We start from the raw sequence: 21,580 nt of genomic DNA on the forward strand, positions 1-21,580 counted from the left end.
AACCCTCAGCGTGGCTGCATCCACCCAGAGGCATTTTGGGAGTCACCCGGAGAGAAACGCGGCGAGAAACTCTCGGGTCACACCCAACCCTCCCCGCAGCGGCGGTTTCTGCTTCCCTGGGGAATGGGGTGACGGGAGAACCTCGAATCGCTGCGCGGCGTGGGGTGGAGGGCGCGGGGAGCCCGGGCTGTGTGCGGGGCTGCTCCCCACGGCGCGGACACATGCCGGGATGCCCCGTCCCGCTGGGATCCGGAGTGTCCCCGCCCCGCGCTCCTCCCGCTGCTGCATCACTTCCCTGCGCCGGGCCGGGCATGGCGGCCGAGGGCAGCGTGGCGGCCGCGCTGAGCGGGGCGGGCGCGCTGCGCTTCGGGCACTTCGTGCTCAAGAGCGGCCGCGCCTCCCCCGTGTACATCGACCTGCGCGGCCTCGTGTCCCACCCGCGCCTCCTCCGGCAGGTGCGGGGCCGGGGGCACCCCCGAGGGGCCGTGCGGGGTGTCGGGTCTCCCGCAGCTCCGCGGGGAGGGGGGACCCGGGAGCGCTGCTCTCCAGGGAGCCCTTCCCGGGGCCGGGCTGTCGGATCGCGGTGGGGACAGCGCTTCTCAGCTCCCGTAAAGGAGCTAGGTTTTCATTGCTTCCCGCGGTAATGCGTTGGTTTAGTCACTTTCCGCGCCCGTCCGATTTTAAAAAAGCCTTTGGTTTTCCTTTTTGAGGTTGCGGGTCTCCTCTTCCAAGCAGCCAAAGGTGCGGGTCTGGAGTATGACTGTGTGTGCGGTGTTCCGTACACGGCGCTGCCGCTGGCCACAATTATCTGCTCAGAAAATCAGGTCCCGATGCTCATACGGAGGAAGGAAGCAAAAGACTACGGTAAAACTATCAAATCAAGACTTTGTGTCAACTTGCTGTCTTGTTTGGGAAGTTACTTTATGTATTGGGTGGTTCTTTTGTAATGTACAGCATTTCAGTTGAAGGTTATTTAAAAAGCAGTTCCTTTACACCCTAAAGCACTTCCCGCAGGATCCCAACCTGATTAGGCTCTCCCAGCTGATTGCCAACTGCAGACTCCCAGCTGCAGTTTGAATCCTGCTGTAGTAGGTTTGGAGTCTTGAAGGGTGTTTTCTGTTTCTTTGAGTTTGTTTGAAAGGGGTTTTTTTTGTTTGTTTGTTTCTATTCTTTAGCAGTGCTTTTTTCTTTTTCTACTATGGTTCTGGGTTAGTGGCCTCTCCCAGAAACAAGGATTTATGACTCACATTCTTGATCATGCTCAGACTGGAGCCACATTTCACCCCTAAACAGAACTTTTTGCATATTGACTCTGAGAGGACTATTTCTAGTCCCTTCTTCATTTATTTCTCAAACCTCTTTTTCTTTAATTTTTCTGTGGTCTTGTAATCAGTAGGCCAGGTGAGCAGCAGTCCCTTCTTTACCCAATGAACCATTTATCTGATTTTGATAAGGGAAGGGGGAGAAAAGACAGAAACATTAACCTGCCATATAACTGGATTTCTATGCGTGATAAGAGCTGTCCTGTTCCAACAGTGTGTAATTGGAAAGTACGCTTGTCAAGACTCAATACTACTCCTGTGTCAGGCAGTGGGCCAGGCATGGAAACGTTTGCTTTTCCTTCTTGTGAAGCACAAGCCAGTTGTGACAGCGATTAACTGCCTGACACAAAGTTTCTGGTGTCATACGGATCACAAAGCTGTACATGTGCTTGTTCTCTAGGCTGCCGTGGTCTAAGCGCTGCACTGCATAATGTTCTCCTGCTGCTCTGTGCTTCCTGGGAAAGCCAGGCATCCTTTGTTTTTCTCTCCAGGAGGCCTTTCATGGATGTGTGCCTCTTGTTAGTTAAGACAAAGGCATTTGGGGTTTTACTTCTTCCCATTGTTCCAACAGGCATATTGAGCACAGAATGCTGTCTGTGGAAAATAGGAAACATGCTGAAGAGTTACCAATAACTTGGCTGCTTTAAACATGTTTTAAATAATGAGAAAATAGTCCTGTAATTCTGATTTTTCAATTCATGACAATAATAAACTTCTGAAGTCATTAGAACATTAGAATTTGTGCTGTTAACAGTGTGTCAGTTTTGTTAATGGAACAAAACTTCTGGAAACATAAAGTAGTATTTTATGAGCTTGGAAAAGTAACAATCCTTAATTAAATTACAGGTAAGCAACTGAGCTGTGGTAAGAACTGTGATAACTGGTATCACATTCTAGTAAACAAGTTGCTCTCCATACTGACAGTAAATGTGAAATTCCTAATCTCTTGAAGTCCAATTCCATTAGAATTCAGGATGTGCTGCAGTGTATGCTCGTATGTGGAACAAATATGATCTTTACTTTAGCAGAGCAAGTTAAAGCTTTGATACTTTTAAGTTTTTCGGGGTCTTTTAAACTTTCTGAATTTGATGGAATGTTTGCTTTTTATTTTTAAGGTACTAAGCAGATGGTAGAAGGCACCATTAATCCGGGAGAGACGTGCCTGATCATTGAAGATGTGGTAACAAGTGGATCCAGCGTACTGGAAACTGCGGAAGTTCTTCGGAAAGAAGGATTAAAAGTCACAGATGCCATAGTGCTGTTGGACAGGGAGCAGGGTGGGAAGGCCAGGTTAGAGGAACATGGAATTCGCCTGCACTCTGTGTGCACTTTGTCCGGGGTGTTGGAGATTCTCCAGCAGCAGGGAAGAGTGTCTGCTGAGATGGTTGAAAAGGTGAAGGAATTCATTCAGGGAAATGTGTTTGAGTCAGTGGCTCAGAATGGTCCTACTCCTGTGAAGAGGCTCTGTAAGGAGCTGAGCTTCAGCGCTCGTGCCCAGCTGCCAGGGGTGCATCCTACTGCAGCCAGGCTTCTCATGCTCATGGAAAAGAAGCAAACAAACCTGTGCCTTTCTGCTGATGTCACTAGCTCCAAAGAGCTGCTGCAGTTAGCTGCCATCCTGGGCCCCAGCATTTGTATCCTGAAGACTCACATAGACATCTTGAATGATTTCACCCCAGAGGTAGTAAAGGAGTTGAGAACCCTTGCAGACCAACATGAATTTTTGATTTTTGAAGACAGGAAATTTGCAGACATTGGAAACACAGTGAAACATCAATATGAAGGTGATTAACATCAACCTTGTTTTACTGTTACTTTGCTGCTGGTGTGTGTAACTGCAGTGCTGGCACAGGTTGCCAGGAGAGAGGGTGGAATCTCCAGCTTTGGAAAAGACTCAAGGGGACAAGGGCCTGCACAACCTGATCTAGCTTTGAAGTTAACCCTGCTGAGAGGGTGTGACTTCCTCAGATCCCTTCCAACCTAAACCGCTCTATGAATTTGTGGTTGTGCTAAGTAATTTGGAGCAGTTGTCTGCTGTGAGAAACTGCAGCCTGGCTTCTCAAGTCAGGGTCCTATTGTGTGCTTGTTACAGCTTTCATTTGACATTGGATCTGCAACTGTAGAACTGCTTTTCTCCTTTGCTGATCCTTATGTCCCATATGATCTGCATACTGTCTGGGAAGATAGCACCTGTGGCAGTGAATTTCTAGGCTACCAAAAATGTCTCAGTGAATACTAAAGGTGAGATATTAGCAAGTGTTTGTGACAAGTAAACTGGAGGTTACACTTTGTGGTTATTAGCTATCAAAACTGCTGATGGGCCTGAACTTGTAACTGTCAAGCTTCAGTAGTAAAACTGTCTTTTAAAATGTGAGTGATTTAGGGTGCAGCTGGTTTTAACTTGTGTTTCCTGTTTAACAGATTTCTGGTGACTCTTGTCTGTGTCTTCCTCTCCATGTTCTCAGGTGGCATGTTCAGAATCGCATCCTGGGCAGACATCATTAATGCCCACGTGGTTCCAGGCTCTGGAGTTGTGAAGGGTCTGAAGGAAGTAGGTCTTCCTCTCCAGCGTGGCTGTCTCCTGATTGCTGAGATGAGTTCCCAAGGGTCACTTGCAACGGGTGAATACACAAAAGCTGCAGTAAGTAGGCAGACTTGCTTCAGGTTAAAAGCTTGTAAAGTGTGACAGGGAGGTTTTATGTGCTTCTAATATTTGCACTTCCAAAAGTCCCTCCAGCTCTTAACTATTACAGGTGTTTTTTTCCTTGGAGATTCAGGATTCTGACAGTGTGGTGTTCAAAGGTTGCAGCTGTAAGCTAGTGATCTGAGGTGGTCAGAGTTCACACTTGGAATTGTAGTAAACATGCCAAGTTTGCTATTAGCACCCCCTCTCTTTTTTTTTTCTTTTTTTTTTTGTTCTTTAAGCAATATTCTAATTAAGCATAACTTCTAATTAGTTTAAATCCATTCACTGTGGTATTTATGACATAGAAAGAAACATAACATTCCCTTTCCTGACAGAGCAGTGAGTATGGGCACTTGAAGGGGTAAATGAGGCTGCACACACAGAGTTCAATTTCGGGACTTGTCCACCAACTGTTTTTCTTGTTCTCCTTTAATCATATTATTCTCTCATAAATAGCACCTGGTGTTTTAGTTAACCAGAATTCCCAGGATCATCCCAAACCAATACCTTGATCCCACACATTCACACTTGCATCAAGTGTTGGCTGTGCTCAGCCACGAGAGAAAAACTTGCTTATCAGGCAGGCTGGTTAAAGTGGTTTTCCACTTTGAGACATAACGTTCTGTCTCTCAAAGCACTTAGCTAAGGTCGATCCTCCCTTTTGATTCCAATTAACTAAATGCAGGTGCAGAGTAACTCAGCTGGTTCCCACAGGTGAGTCAGCTCTGGGTGACTTCACACTGGTAACGCAAGAAAAGGTGTTTCATACCCCTGCCTTGCACAGCTTAGTGTGTCAAAGGGTGGATGAGAAACAGATTGCTAGTCCAGCTGAATTTTAGGTGTATCATTTGTAACTGTTCACTGATTTTCTTCAGGTACAGATGGCTGAAGACAACTCAGATTTTGTTTTTGGATTCATATCTGGATCTAGAGTTAGTAATAAACCGGAATTTCTTCATTTAACCCCAGGGGTGCAGCTGCAAACTGGAGGTAACTTTTTCTGGAATATTTATAGTCTGTAAGTACAGGAGTGATCTGGCCTTCAGTGAAAAAGTGGCTTCTGAAGAGAATTTGGCTGCTGATTCTCTGGTGGGAGGAGTCTGTTTGCTACTAAGGGCTGTCTTCTGTATTTCTGGGTATGCTTATCCCTTTCTTGGGAGCTCTGGAAGGCAACCAGCAGGCTACACAGCCTTTTTTTTTTACAGATCTGTGCATACCATAAAGCACAGTCCTGAAAACATGTGAAATGTCTTCAGATAGGTGTTTGATTAGATGTTAATTTACTGAGTAGTAGAAAAAAAAATATAACAAATACAGAAGTTCAGCTGTAAGACTTGTAACTGACACAGATGCAGTATCAATGAATTGAAAGTCTTCTACTGACTAAACAGGTTATCACTGAAGCAGATAGGGGAGATACGTTTCTCTGCAGTACTTAATTCTTGTGAAACCTAAAGTGAAATCACAAGCTTTTACATCAATGTTTGTGGAGTTTGCCTCTTTTAAGAGGGCTGAGGCTTATTTCAGTAATCGTGATCAGTGCTTCTTTGTGTAACTGCTCCATCTGTTCTGATTGATAAATCATGAAAAAGAAGGGTGCTAACTGTCAAATTTGATCTGTGTAATAGTATTTGTTAGGTGGCAACAGAGTTTCTAGTTAGGATGGATTGTTAAGATTAGAGTTGGAACAGCATGCCTGTTCTCTGTTTCAGCACCTCTTTGAAGATTTTTAGTAGATACGGTTTTGTACAAACTAAAACAAAAACGGTGTCTCTGTTTCAGGTGATAACCTTGGACAGAAGTACCTGAGCCCCAAGGAAGTTATTAGTGAAAAAGGTTCAGATATCATTATTGTGGGACGTGGCATCTTGTCAGTCCCAGACCGTCTTCAGGAAGCAGAGAAGTACAGGAAGGCAGCTTGGGAGAGCTATGTGAGCAGGCTTGGTGCTTGTGCACAAGATTGAAAGGTGGACACTGTCCTAGTCCATAAGCAAAGCTGATGGAGCTGCAGCCACCCTGAGAGTTCCAGCTAAATACATCAACACTTCAGCCTGTAAAAAACTGCCCTTTTGGAGAAAAATCTCTTACTAAGTTGTTTTAATTGTACACACACAGATCAAGTTGTACTTGGCATGCTTGTTTTTTAATATTTGAGTGTAAGAACCCAAAACTTCATGCCCAGTTTTTAGCCTTACTAGGCTTTCTTGTTTGAAAAATGTTGCACAGAACACTCCAAGGGTATTTGGTTGGCTGTTGCCTTTGTTTCTTTTCCCCACCCTCCAAGTTCTTCTGGCTGTGGAAACAGTATTCTGCTGTTCTTCCTAAACTTCACCTGCACACCTGACCTGCTGCCTCATTTTCACAGGTTTATTCAGCTCTGCTGTTTCCAAGGAACAAGTATAGGTTTTCATGCCATATTGTGAAATTGAATCATGTATTGTTTAATAAATACCTTTTTTGCTACCGTTTTCCTATCACTGGCTCTGCACATCTTCCTCCTGTGGCAATGTGAAGTACTGTTTTCAGAATCCCAGTATCATAAAAAATCAATCTGGTGCATTTGTGACAGCAGGAATTGCTTGTGATTCTGTTTACAGGAGCTGCAAAGAATTCGTCAGAGCAATTAGTTGTTGTGTGTTTACTCACAGTGGAGCTGTTAATTCCTCTAATGAGAAACAAAAATGTACTTTGCTGACTTTTTTGTGACAATAGGTGGAATACTTCCAGGATTTAGTTTCCACTCTTTGTGGTGAATAAGGAGAAACAGAAATATCTCATACGATTGGTTTTGATTAGAAAGTATGGAATAACCTTATGTATATCTACCATGTACGTGGTGCAGATTGATAGAATTTTCATCCCTCTCAAGAAGTCCAAGACAAATGGTGATGCAGCTCTAGATTGTTGCTGTTCCAAAGCACACTGGGAAAGCTGAGTTCTTTTGTCAGTACACTGTTATCTGTAGACTAGGATCAACTGTAGTGAGAAGAGTTTTTTTGGCATTAGTGCTGAACTTTTCACCAAGTCTTTCAAAATAGGAGAGTGGAGGGACTTTTGTTTGGATTAATCTATACAGTGTGTAAGACTGGGTGAGACCAGCTTGCATCTGAGGGCTTTGCCTTATGCCTCTTGTATTAGTGACACTGTTGTCTGTTGGCAGTCAGAGTTTAGAAAGACACAACTGAGCTGTTTCCTGGTGCCTGGGTGTATTGGGTGGGATGACTTTACCCTTTGACACTCCATGTGCTCTGGAAGTGCCCAACTCCCCTTTGTGACAGGGCTGCTTGTGGGGCTTACGATGGTTATTGTGGACAAAATGTTAGAATTGTGTGTGTGTGTGTGTGTGTTTTATTTTTCTCGGGGCTACCAATTGCTTCAGTAGTCACGTATCATAATTTATGTCAGGAGAACTCCACCCCCAGGAAGATGGAACGTGGTGATTGTGTTGTATATTATTCAGACACCCTACAACAGTCAGTCGGGATATTGCACATCTAATTCTAAGAAATTGCAATCCTCCAAAGTGAACAGAGGATTTAGGATTTATTTGCTCTCTCATTATCACGGCCTTGAGGCCTGTAGCAGAAACAAAACTTTCTCACGTAAACTGTTTTGCAGAAAATTACTTTTTCCACCAGAGGGAGCTGAGACTCTATTTTTCAGGAGCATTGATGTCCTGGCTCTTTTACAGCTAATAGTTTCCAACGATGATACCACCTCTGGATATCCTTAGGATGAAAAAACGTCTGATTTTCAACAAGTCACACCCTTGCTGTTTTTAAAACGTTTAAAACACATTTAAATATCATATGAACAAATAAAACAGTAGTCTAAAACCCATTTAAAACAGTAATTCATCCAAAAGCTGCCTCAGGCTGAAGCTCAGTGCTGTGTGTTGCTGCAGGCTTGCTGTTACAGCGCAAGCAGAATTTCATGAGTTCAGTATTTTCCACTAACTCTGCTGAATTGTGTTTGTGCATGTGGCCGCCATCCACAGAGCTAAATCCCTGAGCAGGCTCTTTGGAGAACTAGTTTATCAGGCATCTAGCTGAAAAAATAGCAACCGGATTTGGAAAGATGGAGGTGATCTAATATCCAGTCACTTTTAGAGGATACGCGCAACTTCTTTGCTTTACAAAGCGAGTTCTGAGGAACGGATCAATGGGGAAGCTTCATTTCACAGTCCCTCTTTGTGCACTCCAGAAAGAACTGTATTCTGGCACTTCCTTTGACACCAGTGCCGCAAACATTTCAATTAGTAAAACAAAAACCTGTTAGCTCCCATATGCTTTCTTCTGTCAGAATGATTATAGTAAACAAGTGTGCGCACTTCCTTTGAGGCACCTGAAAGTGATTAAAAATCCATTTCAAATTAAGAGCAAATGTTAATTTCCTTGCTTGCCCCTGCTGCTCACATTCACTGCACAGTTCCTGCTGTTGGTCCCAACTGTTCCTAACATGGGAACTAGGTCACAATTTACAAAACTCATTTGCATCATAATATATGAATCTGAAAGTCTCGCAGTTCATTCTGTGATCTGATTGAGTCTGTGGTAGAGGCATAAGGCTATATGTAAATTGCTGGGTTTAATATTATCTGGCAAGTAGGCATTTATATGAAATTGTGATCCTTAATCCACTATGGAATATGGTTTATAACAGAATAATTAAAGGATATCGCACTTTTCATAGTGAAATAAGACTAACAAAGTGTTACGAGTGCTTGCAGCAGAAAGCAGTCTGTCTTTCTGCAGTTTCTGAGCAGCGGTTTCTGAGGTCTGTTTGAGGGACCACTAAGGAATTGTTACATAGTTTTTGATATTTGTACATAAAAGTTCACTCTGTCTCTCTGAGGTTGTGGGTATCTGTGTCTAGCACAAGGAGTGCTGTGTCAAGAGAACCCAGCCTGGGCACTTTAATCAGTATAACTGCGTAAGAACAGTGCTTTACTTGGACTTAAAATTCCTGCAAAATCTTGATAAAACCAGCCAAGTTAAAACTTTTGTCCTTAAAAGTATGATTTGTATGTCACAGTATCAACATTGCTTTATTAACCGAAAACAGGTTGTATTATAGTTTCATAGCCTTGTCTGTGAAAATTTACTTGAGACTTAATCCCAGAAAAATAACTGAATCACTTCTCTTTATGTGAAGAGCCTGTTGCTGTGGATTTTTTTAGTAAGAGACACAAACATTGCATTTAGAGAATAGCACCAAAGGAATGTGAAAGACCCAGAGGAAGTTTGATTCCAGATCTGACTTTTGGAGGTCACTGTCTCAGGGAATGATCTGCTTTGGACAGCTTGTAACTGGGCTGTGGGCTAGATGGGCTGGATGGTTTGTTTGTTTGTTTGTGGTGGTTCCTGGTCGGTCTGTACCACAGTGACAAGTACAGCTTCCAAGTTTGAACGCTGCAGGAAATTAAAACTCAGCCTGGTGCCTGCTCCAGCTTCAGGTTTTCCTCTAACTCCTTTGGCAGGCATTTGCAGCCTGCGAGAGGTGACCCTGCCTGTGTGTCTGGGTTGACTTTGTCCTCAGTCCTGGATCTCTTGCTGCTTGACCCATGTGCTTCTCTGAACATTTTCTCCTTAGCTGGTGCCAGCCACATTCAGGCTGTGAAAATGCAGGGCTGTGGTGGAGGCTGGCCAGCATGGAGAACGGGAGGAAGCCTGAACAAGGCTGTAACTGCACGTGGACTCAGGAACAGAAACATGATGGCATGATGTCATGCGCTGTGTTTAGCCCAAATAGGTATTGCAGGAGGAGAAGCTAAACAGTATAGTCACTTTTGATCCATTCCTGAACAACTAGTAGTAGCTATGCAAAAGATACTTTGACAAACAGGACTATTTAGACAGGGAAATTCTGCAGTGATCATTTCTGCTTTGCTAAGGGGAATCATTTTAGGCTGATGATGGCAACAGCCATAAAGGTGGCCTGGTTATAAGGGGAAAATATTGAACCAAAGAAGATCTCTACTCAAACATTAACAGAGAAAATGCCTGCCATGCTGAGAAACAAGCCTGGGAACCAGAAGCATCCTTAAGAAGTGCAGCTGGAACTTTTAAAGTGGAGCTAGGTACCAAGAAACCAAAGATATCCAGAGATACCATTGATAAGTGCAAAAACAGTACAGCAACTTATCATCTGGGAAGGCAAAAAACAACTTCAGAAAACGAGGAAAATGTTCTGAGAAAGGAAGGGTTGGTAACTACAATTGGCTGTTCTGACTCACAGAACAGAAAAACAGCCTGATAAACCAAAAACTGGTCTGAGAGAATAGAAAACATCACCAGTTATTGGCTATGCCAGGTGAAAAATAGACATTGGCCACATCTATTGGCTGTGCCAGGTGGTGGTGTCCTACGCCCCTTTATGTCTCCATGGTATAAAAAGGACTTAATTTTTACCCAAAATGGAGCCTCTTTGCTGCACAGAAACCCTTTTTGTCCATGAGATTTCTTTGGCACAGCAGACCCTCGCCAGGGACACCAGGCTGACTCCAGGGACACCGGGCTCCACAGTGAGGATCATCGTCCCCGTGAGACCTCATCCACTGTCTACTGGACCCACTTCTGGAAGGGTTTGATTGCCCCCACTGCTGGGATCGGTTGGATGAGTACTTGGTACAGGTAACATTTTTGAATATATATATATAAAGGTCTGCATGTTAGTAATTACTGATAGGTGAATTTCTTGCTTTACTAGTAGTAATTCTGTAGTAATTTATAATATTGAAATATAGACTTGCTGCTAGTATTGATTGCAGCTGCTGTGGAAATATATATGCCTGCTTTCTGGCAGTAATTTGTAGTAACTTGTAGAGTAGATATACTTGTTTTGCCAACTATAATTGCCTTGATAGTTGTAACTGTAATGAATAAGAGAACACAGGTAATAAATCCTCTGTGTCTCTGTGCATGACAGAGTCAGTCAAACCTACAAACAGTTGCAATCTTTGCATACTCACAGACCACATAGCCCTTCTGGGTTGTGGCACTAATTCGTGTCAGAAGTGGGGATCTGTGATACACAGGTCATGGATGCTTGGGAAAAGGCAGTAGAAGAGCAGTGAAAATAGCAAGAGATTTGTGGAAAACTCCTGCGTGGGACAGGGATAGCGAGCCTGAGAATTGGTTGAATTGGGAAAGGCTGCGAGCTGCATTTCAGAGGTGGCAGGACACTCAAATGCAAAGCAGCGAACGGCAAGGGGCCCTTAGTCAGGCTTCTCACAGAGGCTTCAGCGGCCGTGGGTGCTTTGTTTAACAGTGCTAGGCAGGAACTGGGACCTTTGCAGCAAGCTAAGGATGCAGAAGTGTGAGCAGTTGCCTTTGAATCCTATTGTTTTGTGGCAAACCAATTAGAATCTAACCTCAGACCTCTGGCTGTACGATAGCTAGAGCAAGAGCCTACATGGCTGGGCTCAGAGCAAGATCATTGAAAAGATACAAATACTGAAAACAGAAAACAAGGAGGAGGCTTTGATTCTGGAGGCGAGTTTTCCTCCCCCGCTTTGTTACCCGATCTTTGTGCGGATAACGCAGCCTCCTTGTACCCTCACATTAAAAATTCCCTGGTGCTGCTCCAGGCTCATGCTGGAAAGGAAGGCACTCCCCCACCACCTGAGGGGTCATGATGACCTCTACGAATTTCAGTGCTGCTAAGGCTGAGGCAGAACAGCAAAAGCCCCATGAGGCCTGGGTGGGGTGGGTGGTGCAGTGCTACCTGCTGGGGGCTGGAACTGTGATTCTTCATCAGGCTGAGGCTGGACAGATATTCCTGGCAGGAAGAATATTTCTCCTAAACGCTGATGCAGGGGCCAGAGCGAATACCTTCTCCCTGTTATCATTGATAATAAATGCTGTTACAAAAATGGTGGGACTGTTGAGCTCCTCTTCCTCCCTCTAGTGCTCTTGATGGATTTTCTGGCTGGATGATGAGACTGGCTGCTCAGGATGGCCTTAAAGGATGGGAGCAATCCCCTGGGACACGATGGCTGTACCAGCAACAGCAGCAGGGAAAATTCTTGCAAAATGCAGCATCTAGGGTGGCCAAAAAAGCAGGCCTTAATGTTATGGCATGAAACCTGGCACTGGAATGCCACAGTGGCCCAAAGGCAATCCACACTGCCTTGCCCAGCCACTTCCCAAAGTGCACTACAGGGACCTTATCTTCTGCCACAGTATGTAGCGGGTTTGTATGAGCAGGACCAGGACACTTGTCATATCCTCTTGTGTTAACCAGCCAAGGGGCTTCTGCCAAATTTGTATTCCAGTGCTTCCATGCCCCATTGCCTAAACCTGTCAACATAGTCTTTATGCAGAGTCCATTATATATCTCAGTCCTTCCAGAGGCTTGTGGGTATAGGGCTTGTGACACACCCGCTCAGTGCTGTGTTTCTTTGCCCAGGGGTTTATGAAGGTATTTTAGGAACTAGTCTTTTTGTCTGATTCAAGTCTTTCTGGGGTACCATGTTACTACAAAATGTGCCTCTCCAGGCCTAAGACGGTGTTTCTGCCAGTGGCATGGCTTACGGGGTAAGTTTCTAGCCAACCAGTAGTTGCTTTCACCATGGAGAGTGCTTGCTTTAGTGCATTTGTAGTCCAAAATAGTCATTATGCCAGGCCTTGCCATATCAAAAACCCAGTCATGGTCCTCTGTTCCAGGGAGATTTTACTTGCATGGCTCACTTGATTGCAGCACTTGTTTCACATCACAAGTGACCATGTTGGCCTCCATGGTCAGGTCCACTTCTTGATCACGAGCTCATCTGTAGGTTGCAACTTTCCCTAGATATCCCAATGCTTTTTGGGCCCATCAACTACAGATAGCTTACCCTTACACTCCCACTACAGGTCCATCTGAGCTACTTGGCAGCCTCGTCTACAGGCTGGAAATAGTCTGGAAACAGTCTGGAAATACAAACACCGGTCTGAGAGAATATTGACTGTGCCAGGTGAAAACAGATGTTAGCAGAGTCTATTGGCTGCTCCAAGTGACGATGTCCAATGCCTCATTATGTCTCTGTGGTATAAAAAGGACTTGATTCTACCCCAAAATAGAGCCTCTTTCTCTGATGCATCTCAGTGTGCACAAATATCTGTTCTCCATGATACTTCTTGGCAGAGTGGACCCTGACCAGGGATGCCAGGTTGACTCCGGGCTCCGTGATGCAGATCATTGTCCAAGTGAGACTTTGTCCACTGTCAGTTGGTTCCACTTCTGGGTGGGGTTGGATAAGCACTAGGTACCAGTAAAATTTTACATATGTATATATACATATGTATATATGTATGTATATGTGTATATATATACACAAACAGTGGCATATACCTATATTTGTATACATACATATATATGTATACACACACACACACATATATATACAGGCATGGAATCATTTAGGTTGAAAAAGACGTTCAAATTCATTAGTATATATTTTTAATCTGTGCTACTATCCAATAACCATGGGAGCTGAACACACAAGAGGAGGGTTGCTGCCTTTCTGAGCACCCTGTCTGTTTTTGACACACCTCCAAAGTTAACCACGACCTCTTAACTCCAGGAAAGAAAGATTTAGACTAGAATAAAAATCATAAAATCACTTAGGTTGAAGAAAATCCTTAGGATCACTGAATCCCAGTGTTAACCCAGCACTGACAAGTCCACCACTAAGCCATGTCCCTAAGTGCCTCATCTACTTGCCTTTTAAATACTTCCAGGGTTGTTGATTCCCTGGGTAGTCTGTTCCAATGCTTGACAACCCTTTCAGTGAAGAAATTTTTCCTAATATTCAATCTAAACCTCCCCTGGCACAATTTGAGAACATTTCCTCTTGTCATAAATAATAATTACCGATAAGTATATTTTCTGCTTTACTAGTGGTAATTTTATAGTGACTTGTAAAATTGAAATATAAAATTGCTACTAGTATTCATTATTGATAATATTGATTTCTGCTGCTGTTGATTTGCTTGTGCTGGTTTTGGCTGGGATAGAGTTAATTTTTTTAATAGCATCTAGTATGATTTTGATTTTTGCTGGAAACAGTGTGGATAATAGAGAGATGTTTTAGTTACTGCTGAACAGTGCTTGCATAGAGTCAAGGCCTCTTCTGCTCCTCACCCCACCAGTGAGGAGGCTGGGAGTGCACAAGGAGTTGGGAGGGGACACAGCTGGGACAACTGAGCCCAACTGACCACAGGGATATGCCAGGCTATATGGTGTCATGCTCAGCATATAGAGCTGGGGGAAGAAGAAGGAAGGGAGGGATGTTCAGAGTCATGGCATTTATCTTCCTAAGGCACCATCACCGTGAACGAACCCAGCTTTCCTGGGGTTGGCCAAACACGTGCCAGCCATACTCTGAAGGAATGAATTCCTTGTTTTGCTTTGCTTGTGTTCAGCTTTTGCTTTAGTTATTGAAATGCCTTTATCTCAACCCACAAGTTTTCTCACTTTTCTGGTTCTCTCCCCTGTCCCACTGCAGGGGAGTGAATGGCTGCATGGTGCTTAGTTGTCTGCTGGGGTTAAACCACAAGCCTTATAATTGTAGCAATTTGTATTATAGATATGCCTGTTTTGCTAATCATAAGTATGCTTGCCTTGATAGTCGTGACTTGTAGTAAAACACAATAAAGTAGTTTAGGAAATAAAGCCTCTGTGTCCTTGTGCGTGACAGGGTCCTGCAAACCCGCAGTTTCAGCCTTTGCCCACCCACAGGCTGGGTGAGCCTGGGTTGTGGCACCTGAATGGAGAAGTTTCTGACAGGCTGTGTCCAATGAACACCAGCATAAACTAGAGGGCATGGATAAAGGACGAAATAAACTCCTGTGTCTCTGCTGTATTGTTTTGACTTTTAGCAGTCCGGCAGTAAAGAGGAGGTAGAAGAACAACAGTCAATTCCAGCTCAGCGTGTGTTCAGATATGGAGATGATGCTGGGATAAAAGGGCCAGAAGATGCTGCTGGGCTGCAGATGTAGTGAGTTACCTCCCTTGGTATTTCCTGCCACGCATCTTACTGATTCCCTTCTCAATACAGTAGCTCCTTTGCTTTCTACGTGGCTGGAGAAATCCAAGGTTAAACAGGTGCAAGAGTGTGCAGAATTCATCTTCCAGAGCTCACGCTCTGCCTTCAGCTATTGAGCAGCTTAGTCCACCATAAAGCATAAAGAGCATGCAGGAGGGCATGTCTCACCTCAGGCTTTTGTACCAGTGAAGGGTTACAGTGCATCTCCACGATTAGCAAAGCAAGTAATGCTGCCGTTGGCCTTGACTTTTCCCAAGGAATGGCGCTGTCTCCTCCCCCAGAAACAGAAGCAGTGCAGGGAAAAGGCATTGTGAGCCCCAGCCCCAGTGGCCCTGCAGCAGCAGCCACCAGCTGTGGCTGGGGAACCAGGAGGAGCTGGTGTTGCAACGGCATCCGGATTCCAGCTTGGCTAGACAAGAACTGACATTTTTCCATCACATTTGACCTGCTGATGCCTTCTGCTGGAGTTTTCATTATGGAATGCTAGCTGTGGTCAGGCTATGCGTATTTACAGACACAAATAAACTGCTGCTGACTGAAATACACCATTCTCATGACTGTGCTTGGCACTACACTTGAAGGGGTAGAGGCAGATCTGCTTACACAGTCATGCAAAGCCTTAGCATCGCTTCCTTCTAGTTTTTCAGATGTAACCTTGTGGATAAGCTGAATTTGTTGGGAGGGATAGGGGGCTGCTCTGCACTACCTGGTGCAGCCCCACAGGCAGCAGGATACTCTTCACTGCCAGCACCAACTATTCCCTTATTTTTGTACATTGGCTTGGGACCCTTCCCTTGCTTAACTGCTCCCACATTGCTTCCGTGCCTACTCCGCAGATCAGTCTGCTTTACAGCAGAGTCTCCCTGAGCAGGGGAAGGAGGGAACTTGCAGTCCCATCCCCAAGCCTTTTCTTTGCTCTTTTCCACTCTCCCTGCCCAAACCACCCCTTAGCAATGAGTCAAATCTTGGCTCCTGACGACTGCCTGGATTGCCCGCTGTCTCGGCACTAACCCAGTGTTGTGGGAAATGCCACAGCACAAAGGTAATCTGCTAGGGTGCAAGGGAAAGGGTGGCAGGGGGGCACTGCCCATGCCTTGCCTTTCAGAGCGCAAAGGGGTGGATTTATTTTTAAACTGCTTGGTCTGTTATAAGTTAATTGAAGCAAAACTGTATTCACAGTGTTTGCTGCTTTGGGTAGAAAAGCTGGTTTAAAGCATTCCTGTCCTTCCTTTTTCTCCACTTCTTGCTCCCCCTTTCCCTGCCTGGGGCAGTATGGCTTGTGTGAGGCAGTCACATGAACCATGCTAAAACTTGCTCTGTCTACTTGTGATGACTATTTCATGACTGTTTCCTATCTTTAATTTTGCAATAGTGATGAAATCTGTCTTGCCAGCCTGGCACTAGGCAGTGGGTTAGTCACAAAATCCAAATTTGCCCCATGGATGCTCCTTCCCAGTTGTGGCAGCATTAGTCCCAGGTATTCAATACACAATGTCTCAGCCTGAAAACTTTAGCCTGGACTTCAGTATTGTGTAGGAAACACGGAGCTCTGAATAGCTGCCCCTCTGCAGTGCTCAGGCCTGTCCTGCTGCCTGTGCTGTTGCAGGGAGGAGGCAGAACAGCCCCCAGCCCACCCACAGTGGGTGGCAAAAAGCCAAAGGCAAAGACAGCACCAGCATCTAACCAAAGCCTGCCCTTGCACCCTCTACCCCTGCTAGGGCAGATTTAGTGGAATCATGTGGGAAGGCAGGGTACAGACTTCATTTGCTTGAGGTTTTGGTTTTTTTACTCCACCTGATCAGTGCCGATGTTGACAATTTGTCATTTGCTGCCCTCCTCAAAATCCCCATTCCACGATATTTCTAGTCTGGTCTTCTGCATTTCTTCAGTGCTGCTAATAGGAGGAGGGGGAACCATAAAATTCTTGAAGGAGAGCTGTTTATACTGAACAAATAAGAGCTTCTGTTTATAGAGGCAAAAACACACACAAAAAAAAAATCCGGAAGGATGGGCCCATGGCCCTTTTCCAATGAGAAGAGCAAGTCAAAACAATGAACACCATTTGTTTTTGCTTTTCCCTGGCAAGCTTCCTTCAGCTGACTATTGCATGATCTGCTCAGGCTGAAGAGCCAAAAAAAAAAGAAATTTAAAAAAAAAGAAGGAAAAAACCCCAGGCAGTAGCAATTGCTCCAGCTTTTTCCTCTCGCAGTGGCTGCAGCCCCGCTGCTGTCTCTGTGAGTTTAGAGCTGCAGCTGTCAGTGGGGTAACCCAAACCCCAGCTCCAGAGGAAAACACATGGGACTGGAGAAATAGTTTGGGTGGGGGAAAGGTTTGGGTGGGGGAAAAGAAACCAAAAAAACAAAGCTAAATGTATGTTGTAAAGCAAAACCACTGTGTTTTATTCAGCTCCCTTTCCAGCCAAAAACTCAGGGCTCCCTTGCTTTTCCAGCTGGGTTCTGCTGGACCCCACAGCAATAGTCTTCTGATAAAAAGTCAGAGGTCTGGATGAGCTGCTGTGTGCTCCCAGTTGCCCTCCTGCAGGAACCCAGGCCGGATGCCTTCTTGAACACCCCAAGGGATGGGTGTTTAATTTAGTTTCCTCAGCCTAAACTCCCATTTCCCTTGGGCTCCCACCAGTTTCCCATCTGTTCAACACCACCAGCTCAGAGCAGGAGTTCCTTGAAGCACTCCCCGCCCTGGGTCAACACCAGAGTATTAAATCAACATAACTTCTGCAGCAGTCCCTGTGACTCCACCTCCTATTTTTATAGCCATGCTTTGACTGATAAGGCTCTATTAATAAATCAATCAGGCAGTACCACTCCTCCTTGCAGAAGCAAGCCCCATTTTCGGTGGGGGGCTCAGTAAGGAAACAATAAACTCTACTCACAACATCATATAAGCGCAATAGTTTTATTTTGGTTTTTTATATAAAAAAAATTCCTAAAAACTGCAGAACCTTTGTATCCTAATTTCTTACACAACTTCTTCCAACACCTTCCTCATTTTAAGCTAATTCCCCCCTAACAACTTGTGATGGTGTGGGCTCCCGTGATTTTTGACCTACTCACCCTTTCTAACGGGATATGTCTGAAGCTGCAATACGGCACTTGGTTGACTTAGTTGGCAGGTTTAATAAATCCAGAAAGCTGGGGTATGGAGTCACACACGGCTCAGAGTCCATCAGCACAGGCAGGGAGCCTGCCTCCACCTCCGTGCCTCCAGAATGAACCAGACCTTTCTCCTTACTGTGCAAATAACGGGCTTTGGTCATCGACCAGTCCTGTCGTAAGGGATTCTCGTCCCTGAAGAGGATCCCATCTTCAAGTGGGGAAGCAGCACGTACAGTCAAGCAATTGTCCACAGCAGTGCCAGGCGCTCAGACCCCGTCAGTCAGTCAACTGTACCGTTGTAAGACTTGTTGAGCTTGTTGAAGGTGAACTCTACGTTATGCGTGGAAATAGGCTTTCGGTAGAGAGGGTTGGATGCCTTTGGAGAAAGGAACAGACAAAGAGAACAAAGGTGAGGAACAAAGTCCGTGTAATGGTGAATGTGCAAATTACTTTGGAGATAGCACTGTGTTTGGCTTTGAGTGAATTGAGCATTCAGATCCAAATGCAGTCTTGTTTATCCAGAGTTGGTCCATCAGACTCACCTTCCATCCTGCCTGCAGGCAGAGGTGATGCCCTCAAATGCTGAGCAACCACACCCAAAGCCTCCCAGAAGGACCCCCTCAGAGACCCGACCAATCTGGCTGCCACCACAGTTAGGGTGTGGTCCTCTCTCCCCTACCCCCTTCAGCCTCGAGCTCTGCTGGGAAACACATGATGCAACCAAGGGCTGGGTATAATTTTGCAGAGCATTTGTAACTTGCCAAGGGGAAGGCAGTGTGGCATGCTGGACTCTTCAGTGTGCTGCGAGGCACTGCAGGGCACGGGCACCTGCATCCCTTGTTCCTGCCACCCTTCTCCGTCTCTGCAGAGCTGTTTGCTGCCGGACTATCCCAAGAGCACCCCTATACACCAGCAACACCACTGCCCCAGGCTCACCATTTCATATCTGGCCCGGGAGCGTTCGCTCTGGAATCGGTCGAACTCCCGTCTGTCGTGAATGGTGACGAGCAGCTTCCAGAGTGCCAGCAGGATGATGCCGATCAGCACCACGCTGCCAATCACCGCCAGCACAATCGTCACCGCGCTGGGGGCTGAGCTGCAGGCTGGTCATGAGGGAGAAAAGGTAATTAGCTCCAGCGTGAGTGTAGCCTGTGTCAGGGTCCCGGAATGTAATAACCTGGACTGCAGCCACTGTGCAAGTGACCTCGGGGCAGCACTAGCAGCAGTGATTAAATTAAAAAAAGCAACAGTCCTCTCTGAAACCAGTGATTTTTTTTTTTTTTTAATTATTAAATAAATTCCTTGCTAGAGGCAGGTCAAAGGGACAGCTCTCATGCATGTCACCAGAGCTGGGATGTCACGTAGTGCTCTGGGGGAAGAGAAGGGCTGCAGTGCCACTGTCCAACAGTAATGCAGGGTTTTAATGCCAGGTGACCCATGTGGGATGCAGAGCATTCAGGTGCCTCTGGCAAAAGCCAGCTCAGCCTCTGGCCCACAGGGACACAGGTGATTTCTAAGGACTTTAAGTAAGTACATTAACTCTCAGCTAATAAACTAGTCTTTCAATTAAGTGCAAGCTGCAGCATAAATGAAATAAAACATGAGGAATCTCAGTCTTTCCCATATTGGCCTGTGCCTCAGAGGACCAGAGCAGATCACAAGAAGCTACTGCTGGATGCTTGCCAGCTTGTCCTAAAACCCCATGAGGAGTTTTCTCTGACCAACTGCATTGCATGTGATTAAAATAATTCTGGGAAGCACAGCTGTCTGTGCAGTGTGGAGAAGGGAGCAGGGACACACAGCCCTTACACTGCCTGGATAGGAGCTAGCTCTTTGGCAATGTAGAAATCCTTAGTTGGTACAGGGATTTCCTAACATCCTGACTTAACCAGCAGGAGCACCAGGTGTCCCCTTGTGATGTTTTTGTTCCCGGGGGCTGTATCCCCAAATCAGGCATGCTTTTTGCTACTTAAATAGGCTCTGTTTAATTCAGCATCCTAAGCTGGCAGAAAGCTCTTCAGCCACTTGCTAGCAATGCTGGCAGCTCAGGTGCATGTTTTATTTGGAGTCCTGTCTGGACTAAGTTGGGAGCATTTGTAGTTGGGTTTCAGCACTGTAAAACACTTCAGTTTAAATTATGCCAGTTTATCTGCTCATGCATGCAGCCAGTGAAACCAGCCTTGCTGCAACCCATCAGGCTCCCCAGCAGCCCATCACCTCTCCTGAGGCAGCCTCTGCTGTTAAAAAGGAAACCCAAGGGAGGGCCAACCTGGCTCTTTGAGGACGGTGAGGTTGGATTTCCCACTGGGAAGCTCCAAGTAGGTGAACTTCATGACGCAGTTGTTCACCGGGTAGGCGCAGAGGATCGCGTTCGGGTCATCTGTTTCTGGAACGAGATGCAGAGTCACAGAATTTTATTTGGGGAGCAGGCCTGGGAAGCAGCACACTTTGATCACGACTCATGCAAATTGTGACTGAGCAGTGTCCAGATTTACTGCTTGAAAAAATGTGGCACTTGGCAAATGTCCCCTGGCAAACAGACTCAACCTCTCTCTCTCACACACACACACACACACACCCCCTTTCTTCTGTCACACAAGTCTGCTTTGGCAATAAATGCTGTTTTCTTCTTAATTTGCTAAATTTCTTGAAGAGTGGAAGGTGAACAGAAAACAAGGGGCACAGACTCAGATGGGACCAGCAGCAGCAGCAGCCTGTGGCCAGCTCATGCTCCAGCTGTGCCGAGTGGCTCCAGCTCCGGAAATGGCTGAGAAGTTTGTTTTTAAAGAGGGAGATAGAAGAGGAAAATGGGAAAGGGAGGAGAGGAGGAGAGAGGGAGGGGGAAGGGATGAGTTGCTTGGAAAGATGATGTGTTGGTGGATCATAAGAAATGAGAGGACTTTATTCCCAAGGCCCTACAGGTACTGTGTGTTTGCCTGTCTAACATACCACCAGGCAGAGCTTGTCACTGCTCTGGTCAATCTAAGATGCTCCCTGAGGAAGGCTGCTTCACAGAATCAATTTAAGATTCAGCAAAGCCATCACCTGAGGTTTGCAGCTCTCTCTTCAGGCACGATTTCAGCAGAGCCACTGCCCTGCACGGCCACAGCTTGTCAGATGTCCCCACTGCAGGGACAGTGACTGGAGGGAAATGGGGCAGCATCTCTGGCCATGGGAGGTAGCTCTGCTGAGCACATCTCTGCAGGCCTGCATGGGCTGAGTGTGTCATGGGAGAGGAAGGGATTTAGGGACCCAGTGCTATTGGCTGGAAAAGACATGCCCTCGCCTTAGGCACCTGGAAAATACTTCCCACAGCTCTCCTCCTCACTCCTATCCCTGCCTGTCTGTCATGCTGAAAAATGATCGCATTAATAACCACTGCTACTCCAGCCCCTTAGCCCTCTCCTGTCTGTTTGTTTTTCCTTTCAAT

The 21,580-nt window shown here is 45.7% G+C and overlaps 2 protein-coding genes across 3 annotated transcripts in view; one reads left to right on the plus strand and one right to left on the minus strand.

Moving 5' to 3' along the window:
• The first annotated feature begins 309 nt into the window (after positions 1–309).
• Positions 310–6,482, plus strand: UMPS (uridine monophosphate synthetase). Its single transcript, XM_050339431.1, has 6 exons — positions 310–455; positions 711–864; positions 2,438–3,106; positions 3,788–3,963; positions 4,884–4,998; positions 5,791–6,482. The coding sequence occupies exons 1-6, from the start codon at positions 312–314 to the stop codon at positions 5,970–5,972; spliced, it is 1,440 nt and encodes a 479-aa protein (XP_050195388.1). The 5' UTR covers positions 310–311; the 3' UTR covers positions 5,973–6,482.
• An 11,454-nt stretch (positions 6,483–17,936) lies between these two features.
• The window catches only part of ITGB5 (integrin subunit beta 5), a 59,163-nt gene continuing 55,519 nt past the window's right edge, over positions 17,937–21,580 (minus strand). For both annotated transcript variants that reach the window (XM_050339429.1, XM_050339430.1), the window contains exons 13-15: positions 20,420–20,536; positions 19,087–19,253; positions 17,937–18,526 (exon numbers count right to left, since the gene is read on the minus strand). In XM_050339429.1, the coding sequence (XP_050195386.1) occupies positions 18,431–18,526; positions 19,087–19,253; positions 20,420–20,536 (380 nt within the window). In that variant the 3' untranslated portion in view covers positions 17,937–18,430. The remainder of the gene's footprint in view (positions 18,527–19,086; positions 19,254–20,419; positions 20,537–21,580) is intronic.

The sequence above is a fragment of the Myiozetetes cayanensis genome, unplaced genomic scaffold, assembly GCF_022539395.1.
Source record: "Myiozetetes cayanensis isolate MyiCay16 unplaced genomic scaffold, myiCay2020 scf9, whole genome shotgun sequence".
NCBI lineage: Eukaryota > Metazoa > Chordata > Aves > Passeriformes > Tyrannidae > Myiozetetes > Myiozetetes cayanensis.

Bases quoted from the DNA above. Each gene is read 5' to 3' on its own strand.
- UMPS (XM_050339431.1), top strand. From the start codon at position 312: ATGGCGGCCGAGGGCAGCGTGGCGGCCGCGCTGAGCGGGGCGGGCGCG. The intron at 3,107-3,787 runs GTGATTAACATC...CCATGTTCTCAG, and splicing joins AGTGAAACATCAATATGAAG to GTGGCATGTTCAGAATCGCA. The intron at 3,964-4,883 runs GTAAGTAGGCAG...GATTTTCTTCAG, and splicing joins GTGAATACACAAAAGCTGCA to GTACAGATGGCTGAAGACAA.